General features: G+C 31.3%; 1 protein-coding gene across 3 annotated transcripts in view; it reads left to right on the forward strand.

The window, feature by feature from the left end:
- The window catches only part of Gld (Glucose dehydrogenase), a 121,030-nt gene that overhangs the window by 88,689 nt on the left and 14,021 nt on the right, over positions 1 to 18,320 (forward strand). For all 3 annotated transcript variants that reach the window (XM_076401015.1, XM_076401016.1, XM_076401017.1), the window contains 4 exons: positions 3,069 to 3,193; positions 8,602 to 8,759; positions 11,128 to 11,273; positions 13,272 to 13,530. In XM_076401015.1, the coding sequence (XP_076257130.1) occupies positions 3,087 to 3,193; positions 8,602 to 8,759; positions 11,128 to 11,273; positions 13,272 to 13,530 (670 nt within the window). In that variant the 5' untranslated portion in view covers positions 3,069 to 3,086. The remainder of the gene's footprint in view (positions 1 to 3,068; positions 3,194 to 8,601; positions 8,760 to 11,127; positions 11,274 to 13,271; positions 13,531 to 18,320) is intronic.

Below are 18,320 nucleotides of genomic sequence, written 5' to 3' on the forward strand. Positions count from 1 at the left end.
AAATTCTAAAGTAGTCTATCGAAAAACAGCAGCAGCAAGGTTTAATACCTATTAATAGTAGACTGACAATCATGTAAATATGCCATGAAACAAACGATTACCTAATACATCAGTTTGGAAAACTGCTATTCAAAATATTCACTCTCATGTTGAAGGAAAAATCCTTGAGATTCATTATCTCTTTTATAAATTAACTTCTTTCGACGTACCGTACAATCTTTGTATCAAAGATTTTAAAATGATTTAATGATCGTGCTTATCTTTGAAAACAGAAATGATGTTCCTTGATAACACGACTAGTAAGCTACAATTATAAATAACCTTCATATACCGATTCTGTTTATTTAAAAATATACCCATACATGTTATATTTACTTTCGTTTAAAATTATTGTTTTGTCCGACGATACTTTATACCTTTCATTACCGCTAAATATCCCCTTGAGGTTCAAAAACGTTTAACATTAACGGTGATTCGACGAAATCAAATGCCAGATACTATTCTAATCTGCTCGAAACCATTGGAATTACGTAATTATTCGTACTCATCTTTCCTCTCGTTGACATTTTAATGCAAATTTCGTACGCCTTATTTAATTATACTACGATTAATTTCGAACGACGTAAAAAATATGTAAATCGATCGTAGGCTCGAACACCGGTTCACAGGTCGATGATTTCACCAAAATGTCAAGATACATTTCCTTTCGGAATTTCTGGTTTTAGTGGGTTTTATTTATTAGAATATTTTGAAATAAAACGAAATAAAAAATTGTTTTATGATAAAATAACACTATCGTCTGAAATACAATACAAATTCAGAAAATTATTTTCATACGAAAATAAAAACTATATATATTGCTTATAAAATTATATTCGATGCTTAAATAAATATCATCAAAAATTTTAATAATATTGAATTTTTTTATTAACGAATAACACAAAAAGATACTTAACCCAATATCATGAACAAACCAGTAATAAGGATTAATTAATCACAAAATCATACCAGGATGAAGCATTCATCAATTCCAATTATACGAGGGTCACTATATATATTTCTGGAATAGGAAAAAAATATTACTGCGAATATATTTTTATTGTTTTTCAAAGTACTCGCCACGATGATCGATATACTTTTGCATACGCTTAAACCAATTTTCGAAGCATTTACTCCATTTACTCCATGAACGGGAACAAAAAGAAGTCATTGGGTGCAAAATCAGGGCTGTACGCATTGCCATGATGAAGAACAATCCGACCTCTCTTGTTTGTTTTCTTTATTTCACCAGAAGACTTCTGACCAACAAATGGGTTTGTACCAATCAGAACTAACTATTCTACGATCCTCTATAGGCACAGTTGCAATATGATCAGTTTTTCCGAAGAAACAGACCACCATTTTCTTTAAAGTGCTTCGTGCGCGAACAACTTTTGTTGGATTTGGTTCATCTTGGAACACCCATACTCGACTGCTGCTTACTTTCGGGCTCATACGAATATATCCGTGATTCGTCACCTGTCACGATTTTATAAACGTTTTTCGAAGCACCGCAATTGAATTTCTTAAGCATATCTTTCCACCATTCGACACGAGCTTTTTTTTAGTGATTGTCAAATTGTGTGGGATCCAACGCGAACATAATTTTCGCACAGCTAAGTGTTCATGTAAAATCGCATATATGCTGGTGAAACTAATGCTTAGGGATACCTCAATCTCACAATAGGTGAGATGATGATCTTGCTTAATCATTTCGCACACACCATCGATGTTTTCTAGCACAACAGCCGATTTTGGATTACCTTCACGAAACTTGTCGGACAACGAACTACGACCACGATTGAATTCCCTAAACCAGCAATACACGGTGGTTTTTGATGGAGCTTCATCGTCACTTTTCAAATTAAGTAGTTGATTGATGCACTCTTGTTGTGATAACCCACGTCTAATATCGTAAAAAAAATCATCGCACGAAAATGTTCACAATTCAGTTCCATTTTTTGCCGAGACGAAACTTTCAACTAAAAATAAACGAATAGCGTCCGTGCGACAAAACGTTCTCAGTACGTATATCGTCAAAATGTCAAAGTTTACGATGGAACCTTCAGATGTACTCACATGACAACAGTGTTACCAATTCCCTAAATATAAATAGTGACCCTTGTATACAACGTTTATCATCATCTGTATAGATATCATCGACTTCTGTTCGGCTAGTCTCCTTCTAAAGAGTTTTGGGAATAGACCTCATCTCTGTCTATTCTTATATCATAATAGTTACCATAATAAATACAAAACATGGAATGTAAGACGATTAAAATAATTATATCACGAATTTGATATTTGCTAATTGCAGCATTTAACAATGAAAGATCAAGTACAAAAGCGATAGTTGGCCATGTTCTTAAAATATCGAATTCCCGATATGATGATTTACTGATGATACTCACCACTTAGTCTAGAATCCAAGAACAAGATACCAAGAAAAATTTGTTAAAACTGGATCATCAGCAGAATGTATCATATTGGGTTAATCCAGAACGATAATAATAAAAAAGCTAAACCAATTTAATTAGTGAAACATTCGATTAGATTTTTACATTCATTTTGATAATGTTTGCACTTTAAAAAGGCATTTATTGGGAAACATTACAACTATATATATATATATATATATATATATATATATATATATAATCAAAATATTTTCTATCATTTTCTACAACCTTTTCCCATATTCCTTATAACATTCCATATAATAGCAATTTCTTATTATCACTAAATTTTCTCTAACATATTAATGATATTAGATATTACCAACAATTACAAAATTAATGATTTCCAAACTATTAAAAGGAATAATTTTTTTTTAAACAATCTCGACCAAAACCTTTTATTATGATATTTAATCATAATATCTCACATATCTTTAATCACAACCTTATATAATATACAATAATATATTTACATTAAAATGATTTTACTTCAATATTTAAATAATAAAACTAAGGTTGATATTTTCCACTCCAGACGTATCATCATATACTAACTTTTTTTTGTTTTTACAGGTCTGTTAACTTCAAAGAATGGCTACTTGCAATTGTCCGGTTACCCAACCAGGGCCTACGCTAGCAGCAACATGTGGTGGAGCCCAGTTCATGCTTTTCATGGGCCTTTTAGAAGTTTTCTTAAGGTAAATATTAATAATTGATATAAATACACACTTTTCTTTTTAGTAACATTATAATTAAATGTAACTTTTTACAAAAAATATCAAAAAGTGATTGTGTTATAAGCTCCAATTATATAAAGTAATACTTGTCAGGCATACGAGAGTATTTGGTTTATGCCGAATATTTTTTATCGCTATTTTAATTTAAAAAAATGTAGAATCCTGTTGAAATTTTGTATAAAAAATGTGTAAAGGAACCAAAAAACATTAACAAACTAAAAGCCCAAAATATCTCAGGATATTTTGAACAAAAGGTGTGGAAATGATGCTCGAACTAAGTAAACATGTCGAAAGTAGATCTTGGTTCGCCGAAAACAAGACAATACCTGAATAACTAGCAAAATTTACTAAAGAAGAAGAGAAGGAATTGCTCGATAAAGACCCATATCATTAAATTATAGAAGTATCTGAATCATTGGGAATTAACTTATCAACAGTAAGCAAATACATAAAATTTTGAAATTATAAACAAACATGTGGGCTTCCATACTAACTGGAATAAAGACAGTAATCAGCAAAATTATTGTATTTATTTAATGAAATTAATTGATTTATAAAAATTCATCTGAGGATATTATCTACCATTACACATTTAAATAAACTATATTTTATTTCAAAAAAAAAGGATAAGATTCCAACATATAATGCAACTACATTAATTACCCAGAAGAAATCAGTCAAATGTTTATTATTCTACCCGTGTACAAGGTGAAATTGAATTAAAATTTGATGGAAAGTAAAACCCGTGAGGTCATAAACAAAGTTGATGTTTTCGAAAACCGAACGGATTGGTTACTTTTAAGATTCATCGTGATATTTCGACATCCAAAATAAAAAGTAATAAGTAAGTTAAAGACGTAATTGATGTGGATGTATTACATCGACCATGTTGTCTTTTAGCTTACAGCAATATATTTGGCCTCTCTTCTAATGTTGCAAGGTGTGCATGCTATTTATTACCACAAGCCGTATTGGTACCATATTTCACCATCAATATACCATTCACGTTCTTCTTCAGAATACCTCTAACTCCAGTACGTTGACCTGACGACTAACGTTGACCTCAGATAAATATATTTTTTCTGCTAATAGTTCTTAGAAAGATATAAAAAAATATTTACATTTACTTATATATATGTGAAAGGTCTAATTTGTAGGAAAAACTTTTTATTATGAATATTAATTCATAATACCCAATTAACGAGTTGCTATACATATTTATAAAACATGATATACTGATCATCTTATATTCCAATTCCTGAATATTACCCAGTGTAAATATGTAATAAATTACTATCACAGTTAAGTTATCAACATATTAAATGATTTGGATGACTTAATTTAGTTGAATTTAGAAAAAATATTCATCCATTGATGACAAATCATCTATATTTATAAAATATTTTTAACAAAAAAATTGAACCGACTTCAATATATAAATTAGGAACCCACTAATAACTGAAAAATAATTAAACTTAGATTTTTAACACAAAAAAAACGTTTTAAAATAAAATATGTACATATTAATCGTTGTAATAACTAAATAACTTATTTTACCTATCTACTACTCGTATTTTATATTCTACTATATATACCCACAATTTAGCTTAATACCTACGAACAGCTATTTTTCTATAATATTATTTTAACTATTTAAAACTGCGCCAACGAACATACATTAAATATATTTCGAGAACAGCCATAAAACATCGACACTGTTGTTGACTGTCAAATATATATGGGTGCCTTTTTAAATATTTTGAATACTGATTAAAAATAGAAAAATCCAAAACTGGATTTCTAAAGAGAGTCAAAGGTCATCAAATGTGGCTATATCTGCAATTTAAATGTTATTATGATTAGTAGGTTAGATATTTCCAAGTTCATTCGAGAGCTTATTAGTATAACTCTGTTAATACCTATGTTTTTTTGTATAATTTAAAGTCTTCTCTTTGCCAACTAGGGTTGGACTGGCCCTATTTTTGAACTACCCTACTGTTGAACGTGGGCATCGAACCACGATCTTCGGCATTAAGCCTACCGACTGGCAAGCTTTAGAGATCATCCCAGAAGACATCCGGTCTTACCCAGCATGGTTGGCGTGGCTGGGATCATTTTCTTTGTTGGATTTTCCACTCTTTATTAAGGACAATTACAAATGTTAAACAATTACATATATAAATTTAGGACCATGCCCCAGCAGGATTCTAACCCGCGACTATCGCTACAACAGGAGGGCCGTCCTCATGCTTTAACCATAGTGCCAACCAAGCCGGCGTTGATACCTATTATCGGAGTTTCCATAAATACTATAGCTTTCTTACTGTTACATTCATACTACGCCTAGCTCATTTCCTTCAAATATGTAAACATTGAAAATATTAATGTTACTAGTAACGTTCCTTAACCGCTGATGAATTATGATCATTCCGACCTATATTTTTGTCAATATTCTATCTTGTTACCTATAAAAAAGTATCTATTTTATTTTCATATTGTATATCTGCATGCCTTTAGATATAGCAATAGAAAATAATTACTGAGTATTGAATCTCGTAAACATGATCAATGAAGCAGCAATAGTCTAACGCATGAATGTTTATCATTCCTATAATATGAATTTAACACTTTTTTCCAAAAACAAAAATAATACTGCAAAATAAATAATTATCACATAGCTGTTATACTTAAATTAATGTTCCACAATAATCTGAAGCCGATTTCCGAAAAAAAAAATTTATTGTATACAAATATTAGCAATAAAAAAGAGTTATATAAAAAGTCGGCTTTTGGTGTTTCCAACAATAAATAAATAATGCTCAACTTTGGAGATGAAGATAAACACTTATATCACAGGTGGATAACAGGTTAATTGAAAAGTCCCCGGCCTACCATAGTAAAACACATATTTTTGGCAAATTAGTTTTTTTTTATTCAATATAATTTCCTTCAAGGGTGATACACTGATTATCGCGACCCTTCAACTTTTCGATTCTATTTTTATAGTACGATTTGTTCTTTGCTTCAAAATTGGCCTCAGTTTCGGCAATCACCTCTTCATTCGACGAAAACGTCGTGCCAGCAAGCATTCTTTTGAGATCTGAGGACTCATAGTCGCTGGAAACCAGACCTGGAGAATACAGTAGATGAAGAAGCAATTCGAAGACCAATTCATGGATTTTTACCATCGTTTTCACTGACTTGTGACACGGTGCATTGTCTTGGTGAAGCAGCACTATCTTTTTCTTCAAATGTAGCCGATTTCCGGCGATTTCGTCCTTCAAAGGGTCCAATAACGCTATGTAATAGTCGCTGTTGATGGCCCTTTCTTTTTCAAGGTAGTCAATAGAAATTACTCCATGCTCTTCCAAAAATACAGACTCCATAAACTTGCCAGCCGACTCTTGCGTTTTCCCACGTTTTGTCGGATATCTGTCGATGGGACTTCGGAGTGAAATGATGGATCCATGTTTCATCCATTGTCACATATCGACGCAAAAACAAAACAGATTTTTTTAATGTTTTCGTTGGTAATAAACCTCTTTTGAGCGTCCACTGCATTCACCGTCATCGGTGCTCATTTCACCACATACTAAGCATACTAATCCTTGATGGTTGATTTTCCTGAGATAGTGTCCTGAAACTCGGCATCAAGCCAAGTTTTTACTTCAACTGTATTTTTTTCCTTCAAAAAGCAATATTTTATCAACACGCGATATTTCTTTTAATCTATTTTTTTCACAATAACAAAAGTTGCTTCACCCAAAATGCTATAATTCACAAACTAATGATCCGACAGCTGCCAAACTTATACACACATTTTTTCAGGGTTAGGGCTAACTAAAAAAACATATGGATTTAATTCTAGTAGCGCCATCTATGTGTCAGGCCCGGGACTTTTCAATTGACCTGTTAATGTGGTGAATGCGCCTTGGCGATTTTACTACATTTATAATTAGAGCAAATCAAATATCCCACATTTAATTTTAATGGATTTTTAGTTAATCACAACTACATTGTCTACGATCAAATGAAAATAAATACTAAATACTACATTAGAAAAGCTACAATCCGGCCCTAGTAAAATCGTTAACTGATGAAACTAAATGGTTAAATAATTTATTGTTTACTTTATAATTAAAAGCACTTTCTTTGTACAGATAGAAAGTTTTAAATTCAAAACGATGTTTATATAACTATAGGTGATGTGATGTCGCATAATATCTCGAAGAGATAAATTGTAATTACTAAATGACACCTTAATAATAATTTATAGTATGAGATCGGGTACACGTATTTCCTATCATTTACGGAAGGAAAATGTAAAAATTAATAGAAAAAGAAAAGGACATAGACATAGAAAAAGTTGATTTTTCAACAGCAAAGTTGTCAAAGTGTTCAATAGAGTTTGAGCTGGATTCTCATCGAGTAAATCTATTTGGTCCTCCGGGTGGTTCTTCATCATTAACATCAAAATAACCATATGTTTCTAGAAATGTTGGTACAAGCAGATTTCTTCCACTCAAACAATAAAAGCAATTAATGTAGAAAAAACTCATTTTGAGGGTTTCATGATAGCAATACTACATGAAAATATGTTACATTATATAGAGAAATGTCGAACTATCAATCACACCATGGAATTTAACCGTTAGGTTAGGTTGTTTACATCAATACTTCGCATTGTCACCAGTTGTACCTAACAAGTACCTTATACAAAAAAATAACTATTTTTCACAATTAGTGATTTTTATCTAATTAAAATGTTCTGAAGAAAGATATGGTCAAAAACATCAAACTTTTCATTGAAAAATTTAGCAATCATCTGAAAATACTCAAAAGGTAAAGCCTCAAAATATAAATATTACCACTCGTATTATAAGAAACCGGAGGTTCTTATTTCTTTGGATATTCGGTAAGCTGTCAACGCTGTCAACTCTATTCATTAACCCACGCTCTTAGCAACTTATATACTTGAACAGGTTGGAGAAATAATGCTTCAAATTTGCTGATGAGCAAAACTGATGTTCATCAAGCATTTGTGATCTCACCAGTTATCTTCAATAATTGCAAAAATCCTGGTCGTACATATGATGCTGAAGATCCAAGTTATCTTAATTATTTATAACAAAGAGCCAATTATTCAAGTCACAATATAAAAAAAGTACAATCCATACTACTGGCGGCGGTTAGACGATAGTAGTTAAAGACTTACACAGTAAATTACGAAATAATTCTAATAATCATTAAATAATCTATAAAAAGGATTTCAAAAAAAAAAAAACACATTTTACATCATTTCTTGTTACATCAAAAATAACTGAAATAAAAATAATTTTACACAAGAGCATGTTTTTTCATGTTTACAGATCACAATGCGACTTAGAAGATCCATGTGGCAGACCTGAACCAACACCGGTACTGCCCGAATACGATTTCATCGTGGTGGGATCGGGCAGCTCGGGTTCTGTCGTCGCTAGCAGGTTGTCGGAGATACCTGAGTGGAACGTACTATTGATTGAGGCAGGTAAGGACAGGCCAGTGCAGTACTGTGTACGAATAGTTTACCTAATATTTGTTTTAATCACTTCTTGGAATAAATGAAACATTTCTTGGAACCAAATAACATCATTGAAATATTTTTGCCTATGGGATAACAGAATTATATTAATAAGCATATGTTTTACAAAACGTATTAAAGCAAATAAAGTTATATAGAAACCACCAAAGGTACACTTAAATAGGCCTTAATGCAAAAGCATTTGAAGGTTCTTCTTCTTCCATAGTGGTCGATAGATGGCCGAGTTTTTGCGTTGATATGTGACAATGGATGAAACATGGCTCCATCATTTCACTCCGAAGTCGAATCAGTGTATCACCCTTGAAGGGAATTATGTTGATTGAAAAAAAATTTTCAAAAAAAAATGTGTTTTACTATGGTAGGCCGGGGACTTTTCAATTAACTTGTTACTTAAACATATGTGAAGGGCCGAATTTGTTTCACAAACTTTTTATTATGAATATTAATTGATAAATTTCAATTAACGAAAAACTATACATATTTATATAGTATCATCATCTCAAACTCCAATTCCTATATATTACCCAGTATAAATATGCAATAGATAGCTATCACAATTAATCTATCAACATTGATTAACACTGCTGTTTTTTTGTTAAATTCACTACACTACACTGCAACATTAAATAATTATATTGTTTTAAGCATGTGCTCTGATAGAGTGTAATCCAAGAGTTGCAACACTCCTTATGTCTCTTGATTCCCTGAGTGACAGTCGTTATCTGAAGATCTCAGGGTAAGTAATCAGTCCTGTAATATCTGGATGTATCTACGATACCTTTTAGGACTTCGTTATGACAAAAATATGATTAACTAGATGTTTTCAGGCTTCTACAATAGATAAATCCATATCAGTTTTAAAATTTAAAACAGCAACTTATGTTAGGATAATTGGAATATTCTTCCAGTTAATTTTTAACGTGCTTTTTTAATTGTTTGCTCTTTAATCTTCTCCCTTGAACAGAGTTTTGCTGCAAAATTCATTCCAAGATATTTAACGCTGTTGCTATATGAGATGATAGTATTAATCATTGTCATTGTTGTATGTATACCTTTATTATTAGTGAAATCGATTTATTTTATTGAACTTTTATTCTCCTTATCTAGAATCACTACTTATGTACATTGTAAATCGCCTGTTGTAATTTTCTGAAAGCTTTTTGCCTGTTATCTCCAACAAATATCGCAGTGCTATAAAAAATCTAGGCATAGTATTGTGGTGTATCACATGTGTCAAGTATATAAAGAATTGGCTCCAATACATTTCTCTGTGATCGCCAGCTTGTTTTTCTTTTATTGTTGAGTATTTCCTGTTGTCTAACTCTAAACATTCTACTGCTGATATAAGACTCAATGAGTAAAGGTACTGTGGGAGTTCATTGGTTTGGTACTATTTTCTTTACTTTGTGAATAAGTATACGAAACCTTGTCGACATTGGGCTGGTCCTTAAAATATTGTTTAGTAGATTCTTTTTATATTCGTAGGCTTTTTCAATAACGGCTGTGGTTAAAGGGACCTGGTCAATTGTTGAATGTTTATTCATAAAAGTAAGGTGATTTTCTTTCTATAATTTGCTTTAGTATTTTCAATAGAAGTTTTTCAAAACCTTAGCTAGCTTTTCCTGGTTCTGTCGTTATAAATGTGTTTTCAATAAATAGTCCCAATATATTGCCAGTAATAGAAAATCAAGAAATGCTTTAACTACGCAAAGGAAGAAAAATAAAGAACAAAATATTTATGTTCTCAAAATTGAAGACAATGCCAAGGAATTAATAGACAAACACAAAAATTTAGCATAAAAGAAAGAAATATTTCAAATTACAAAAATGGTTACGCCGCTGTTCCACAGAGCCATATTTTTGAATTTTTTTTTGGAATCAAATAAATTTGATAATCTTGTTTTATGCTGGGGTCTCCTACCAGGTATTATCTGTCAAATTATTTAGGTCCTTTGATACGTAATGGGATATTCAGAAAAAACATGCTTTTACCTGTAGGGACGTATTAGACGGCATACAAAGCGAAATATATTCAGCTTATTTTTTTCTTCGGTGCGAAATAGACGTTTTTTAAGATGCGATTAAATCAGATCGCCGAATAATAGACGGGCTATTTTCAGAATATCATTATTTGATATCATACAAAAATATTTTGAACAATTTTATTTAATCTTGAAATATACAAGCCATGAAATACAAAATAAATTTTATTTTTATAAGAAACTACTTATCGTAAATGTAAATATGTATATTTAGTTGTCTACACAAACACAATATTAAATAGTGATAATATTTGATGTCAAACTGTTTTCAGGTAACGATGAACCGACCGGTACCCAAGTACCGTCAATGTTTTTGAACTTTATCGGTTCTGACATTGATTGGGGATATCAAACGGAGCCAGAGAAACAGGCCTGTCTAGCCGAGAACGAACAAAGATGCTACTGGCCTCGAGGAAAGGTAAATCACTAAACTAAGACCTTAAATACACCTTAATAATATAGAAAAAATGGAAATGGAAAAACTTTACGCGCCTTTCCAATATTTAACCAATTCATTGACATTTATCGCACTGGTATTATTCATTGCTAATTATCTTAGATTACTTATAATAAAATATTAAATCGTTTTGGTTGTTGGAGGTAGGCGAGCATATCGATATATTGATTTCGATTTTTTTTTAATAAAAATAATATATCGGAAAAAAATATCGATATTTCTATGCAATATCGATATTTTAGAAAATATGTATCGATATCATTAAGAAAGAATGAAAATATTAATAGATTAGACCAAAATGTATCGATATTATCTAACAATATAAGATATTAAGGTTTTATAAACCTTTAATTAAGTACCAAAATCTACTAAACAATTGAAATTAAGTACCAATATTTAATGTTTAATTCGTTTTTTGAAATGTTTATGAAATATTTTTATTCTGGGGTAGTAACTAAGTTGGTCACTCACCAGTCGGTAGGTTTTTTTTTAACTATCGGTTTATCTGGATTGGACCTACAGTTTAACGTAGGCTCCGAACCACGGTCCTCAGCATTCAGCCTACTGACTGGCGAGTGACGAACTTTAGAAATCATCCCAGAAGACATCCGGTCTTACCCGGTCTAGTTACTGGCGTGACTGTGATCATTTTCCTTGTCGGATTTTACACTCTTACCTAAGACAATCACAAATTTTAAACAATAACAAACATAAATTTACGAACACGCCCCAGCAGGATTCGAATCCGCGGCTATCGCAACAGTAGGAGGACCGTCCTATCGCCTTTACCAAGGCGCCGCCAATCCGGCAAGTCGGTAGGTTCAATTCCGTGGTTCGGAGCCCGCATTAAGCCGTTGGTCTAATCATAACATATGGTTGGCAAACTGTTTTTATTTTTCAGTTAGTTTTCCTGTTAAATTTGACAAATTTTATTCCAAGCCTATTACCATATGAGCTTGTATTTGTAAATGTATTAGCTTTATCTTGTTATCCCAAGTGATTTTTATCTAAATTTAAATGTATACTCCGTGGTAGCCATAATCAAAGACATTATTTTATCACTTTGAATGTATAACTTATCCAAACTAAATGCGAGTTATTTTCAACATAGAATTTCTAAGGATATCAGTATGTATCAGTCTGAGCCTTTTTTTATTAGGAATTCCAAATCATTGTACTGTAGGCCTTCGATATTGAAGCAAATTTAAAACCTCCGACGAGTAGTTAAAGCGACATGACTTATTGCTGCGATAGTCGCAGGTTCGAATCCAAAAACTTTGAAGATAAATCCTAGTTGGCAGAAAATAAACTTAAATGCATAACAAAATAGAAATACTGTTAGTGAAAAGAACTAATAATTTATAAAATATATTTATATATCTACATTGTTTAAACATTTAACATTATTTTTAAACTTTTTGATGAATGATAATTAGAAAGAACAATATTTGCTAAAAATTACAATAACATTACACCAAGGCACTAAGAAATAAGTAGTCTAACTCCCTATTTAAGGTGTTTTTACTTTAGGACTTACTGTTTTAAATGATTATCTGTTTCTCCAGGGGTTATCTTTTAAGCTCGTTAAAAAACTATAGAATAACTTTTACTTAATTATCGTGTTGCCTCAATGTCAATTTTAATGTTGTGCTTTTGATTACTAATGATTTATAATGAATTTATATACTCGATTTAAACATTATTTCTTTTATCCCTTAAACAACATCTTTCTGAACAACGTCACTGAAAATATCTTATTAAATGTATTTAAAATTAAAATTAAATTATACTTGATTATATCCTTATCCAATAATTCTGATATTTAATTAATAAAATTGTCTTTTTTAAAACAAACTTAAGTTTCAAAGACAAGCAACAGAAGATCAATAGTTTTATGTATAAGAAATGCGTATAAACTATGTAATTCATATGAAATCATGTCTTATTTTAAATGTGAAGGTTATGGGAGGCACGTCAGTCATGAATGGGATGATGTACATCAGGGGAGCACGCAAAGATTACGACGACTGGGCAGCCATGGGCAATGACGGATGGAGCTATAACGAAGTGTTGCCATACTTCTTAAAGAGCGAGGACAACAAACAAGTGGAAAAAATGGACAGGGGATATCATGCAGAAGGGGGTCTGCTCCAAGTGTCTCAGTTCCCTTATCACCCGCCCCTTTCTAGGGCCATCCTAAAAGCAGCCGAAGAACTGGGTAAATATAATATCGTTCTTTTATATTTAATCGATCTTTTCATACCGAATAAAACAGTGTTACCGTCTCAAAACTTTGTAAAGTATATGCATTTAAAATAATTCTTAGTATTTTTTATTATTATTTATTATTATAAAAAATGTGAATTAATTATGCAGAATTATCAGCAAATATATTTTAATAATCCAATAAAACACCCGACTCACGTTATATATAACATCGAATATATTGCTATTTGTAATAATGCAAAATTCGTTTTAAACTCAATGCAGATTTTCATCTCATTTTATCCCAGTTAAAAAGAGATGGCATACTGTCTGATGCGTCCGAACATGTAACCGAATGAACCTTTTTTTTGAAATTTAGTTTGAGTAGATACTGGTTAGCCATGTTGCCAAATGTCCGCAAAATTGTTCAAATTTTTATTGGTAATAAACAAGAGTATAAGTTGACGCGGCAACATTGCGACATGCTAATTTTGATGACGTGAGTCGGTTGACTACGGATTTATTGTAAAAAAATCATATGAAATATTTCTACTCAACAAGAGCATGCTTTAATCCTTCAAAATTAACTCACAATTCTAGTATATGTTCTAATAAAACTATTATTACACAATTTACAACTGATATATATTATATGTAGAGTGAATGAACTATTATTAGATTCTGACATATTGTAATTAATAACATATTAACCAACCCTTAGAAATTAAATTTACCTCAACAAATTTCTAGTATTACCGCTTATAGATATGTCACGATTAATAAAACATGATCGAGTGACCTCGTATATTATGAATAATTGACCCAAATTATTATCGAATTGATTTTTGCGTCATATGAGTACGTAACACGTAAACAATTATGCACTTTCGAATATAAATAATATAATTAACAACAAGAAGTTTCCTCTCGCATTAATATTATTCAGTCTTACTTCTAGCACTAATACAGAACAATCAGGGCGTTCAAAGTACACTGGATGTTAACTTTAACAAAAAAATAAGGAATTCACTAAAAATTAACAAATAATGAAACTTAGATTTTTAAAACAAAAAAAACTTTTTAATATAAAATATGAACATAATAATCGTTGTAATAACTATATAAAAATAAACAAAAACCATACACATATTTATATTCTACTATATACACCCAATTCAGCTTAATACCTACCTAAACCTATTTATCCATTTACAATATTATTTTAACTACTACGAACTGACTACTTTGATGTCGGTGCCGAACCCAAGCAGTTATATTATTTTAGATTTGTTTTGTTGGTAATTTATTTTTTTGTATATGTCACAAAATTATATTATTATTTTTGTATTATTTGGGCTAAAAAATAGAAAAATGGAAATAAAGAAAAAACTCACTAAAAATTAAAAAATAATGAAACTTCGGTTTTTAAAACAAAAAAAACATTTGAATATAAAATATGAACATAATAATCGCTACAATAACTATATAAATATAAACAAAAACCATACACATATTTATATTCTACTATATACACCCAATTCAGCTTAATACCTACCTAAACCTATTTATCCATTTACAATATTATTTTAACTACTACCAACAGACTACTTTGACGTCGGTGCCGAACCCAAGCAGTTATATTAATTTAGATTTGTTTTGTTGGTAATTTATTCTTTTTGTATATGTCACAAAATTATATTATTATTTTTGTATTATTTGGGCTAACAAATAGAAAAATAGGAGTGAAGAAACATTTATTGAAAATAAGGAGGTCACCTAGCCTTGGTATTTTGACAAATGCTTTAACTAAAGAACAACAAAACGTTATTGCCCCCGCCGGTATTCGAACCCGCAACATCCGTTAGACCATAGAAGCAGTTGTCTACAATATTTCTATGAGGTCTTATATGCTATAGTTAGAGCTTAAAAACTCAGCAATAACATTATACACAAATATCTGATTAGATTAGACAAAAGAGCTGTGAAAATTTTGTACGTACCTTTGAAAATTGAGCGTTTTCTTCGGTTTTCCCCCTTCCCCCAACAGATCTAGATTTGTATCCAATGGGACCTCCTCGCAAATGCAATATTTCGAATAAAAAAATAATTTTGAAAATCATCCCACAATTGACGGAGAAATCGGCGAACATCCTACTTTTTCGAAGTCGGTTCAAACCAACAATGCGTGTTAATCCGTCACTTCATTACATAGGCGGGAAGAAGCCATAAAACATTATCAAAAATGTTAGATTTGGTTTTGCTTTCCTTAAATTAACTAAAAACAATATCCTCTAAGCGCTTGTTTTAGCTCACAGAACGGCAATAAGCCCAATAAATCCATCAGGCCTATAAATTAGTTTTAAAGGATTTTTTGTAATATGAATCTTTATTGTGAAGTGTTGTCCATCGATAGCCGCTACTTTTTTCCATCTTCTTGGACAATTGGCGGATTCCACATCGAAAGAACGATGTATCTTTTGAGGCTATTCACGAATCTTCTTGGAATTTTTTGTATCTTCATTAGAAGGATTCAGACGGATGACGACTCATATGTCGGAACAAGTAGGTGTTGTTTCCAAGTAAGTTTTGCTTCATGTGGTCGAGCATTGTCATGCTAAGAATTAACTTTGTTGCATATTTAATACAAGTTGTAGTCGATAGCGATCCCCATTGACGGTTTCATTGAGTAATGCCTTCAAATCGTAGTCTTTAGTTTGTTTTGGCTGTCAAGAATACCCTTCGTATTCAAAATCACCACTTTTAAAACGTCGAAACTACAATTCACATGTTGAAATCTAAAAAACATAGTTGTCATAAGCTTAACACAACATTCGATGATCTTCAACCGACTTTTCCCTCAAATGCTATTTGATCGTCATGGTCAACGGATTGAAAAAATCTTTGTTCGCATGTCCACGAAATAACATATACTTAAAAGTGAAGCCTGTCAGTGAGGTTTCAAAATGAATTTGGCTACAAATGTATCCGATGCGATTTAATACACAGTAACGCCATCTATTGTAAATCCTTTAAAATTAATTTATTGGCCTGATAATTTAGGCGAATATGGCTTAAAAAATGTTCTTATTTTATATTTTAATCGACACATTCAAATCAAATATGTTAATGACTGCATATAAACAAAAACAAAAACAAATTAAGTATCGGCTTACTTTGGCATTAACATTTGTGGCTGTTCTGACGCAATTTATTATATGATATCGAGGTTCCCAATCGTTTCTAATTTCCAAATTGAACTTACTACTGGTGTTACCTTGATTCTCGCTATTGATATTTTTAAATTAATTTTCAATGAGGTTCAGGTCGAATGACCGTAAATTGATAAATGATATTAATGATCAAGTTTTCGTTGTAAGTAATACTAAACCTATAGGAAGAGAGGTTTGTTTGCTAACAAAAATAGCTGATAGCTGGGAAGGTAATGAAATAAATGTTATTTTTATCTTGAAGAAACAGAACAGATCAAATAGACTTATTCGATTTATAGTTCTAAATAATGTTTTGTTACATCTTATATTAGATAAGCTTAGTACAAGATATGATATGAAGATATTCGGGTGAAGCAACTTTTGTTACTGTGAAAAAAAATGGATAAAAAAGAAAATTTTAGCCTATTGATAAAATATTGTTTTATGAAGGGAAAAAAATACAGTTGAAGGACACTGCCCCAAGAAAATAAATCAACCATCAAGGATTGTTATGCTAAGTTTAGACGTGATGAAATGAGTACCGAAGACGGTAAACGCAGTGAACGCTCAAAAGAGCTTGTTACCGACGAAAACATTAACAAAATCGCTGACACTCTAAAGATATCAACTGAACGTGTACATCATATCATTCACGAGTATATGCGCTTGGAATAATTTTCATTGACTACCTTGAAAAAGGTAGGACCATTAACAGCGACTATTACATAGCGTTATTAGACCGCTCGAAGGATGAAATCGCCAAAAAATGGCCGCAGAAAATGCTGCTTCGCCAAAACAATGCACCGTGTTACAAGTCAGTGAAAACGATGGCAAAGATCCATGAATTGGGCTTCGAATTGCTTCCTCATGCGCCGTATTCCCGAGATCTGGTCCCAGCGACTATTTCCTGTTCTTAGATCTCAATAGAATACCCGCTGAAATGACATGAAATTTTCGTCGAATGAAGAGGTGATCGCCGAAACTGAGGCCTATTTTGAAGTAAAGAACAAATCATACTACAAAAATAATATCAAAAAATCGCTATCATCAGTGTATCACCCTTGAAGGGAATTATCTTGAATAAAAAAAATAATTTTGCCAAAAAAAAGTGTTTTACTATGGTAGGCCGGACTTTTCAATTGATGTATGATTTTACTTTGATTTCTGAACAATCCTTTTCATAATTTTAGTTATGTATGGTTAGAACTGATTCTAATTTTTATTAGATTAATCTTCCGCAACATATAAGGATTATAAGACAAATAATAAATATTAATAAATTACTATTACACGTTACAGAAACTGTAAAAAACGTTGGCATGAATTTTCTAAAAGAATCAATTACTAAAAGCTGAACAGAATAACCATCTAATGAATATATATGTGAATGTTGTCTGAGTCTAATTAAACTGAAAACTGTAATAGATCTCAGAGGCTATTTCCAACAATTACGATCTAGATATATGTCGACATAATTTCTTTTTAGTGCCTTGCCGTAGTATCGTAGTTTCATAAATTAGTTTCTTTTCTTCTTTGTGAGTTGAATTACCAACGGTAAGGTATTCTGCAAATGTTATCAAAGGTTTTACTAAAA

The sequence above is a fragment of the Rhynchophorus ferrugineus genome, unplaced genomic scaffold (genome assembly GCF_030347505.1).
Source record: "Rhynchophorus ferrugineus isolate W39M unplaced genomic scaffold, kcgeb_rfMv2 rfM3, whole genome shotgun sequence".
Classification (NCBI taxonomy): domain Eukaryota; kingdom Metazoa; phylum Arthropoda; class Insecta; order Coleoptera; family Curculionidae; genus Rhynchophorus; species Rhynchophorus ferrugineus.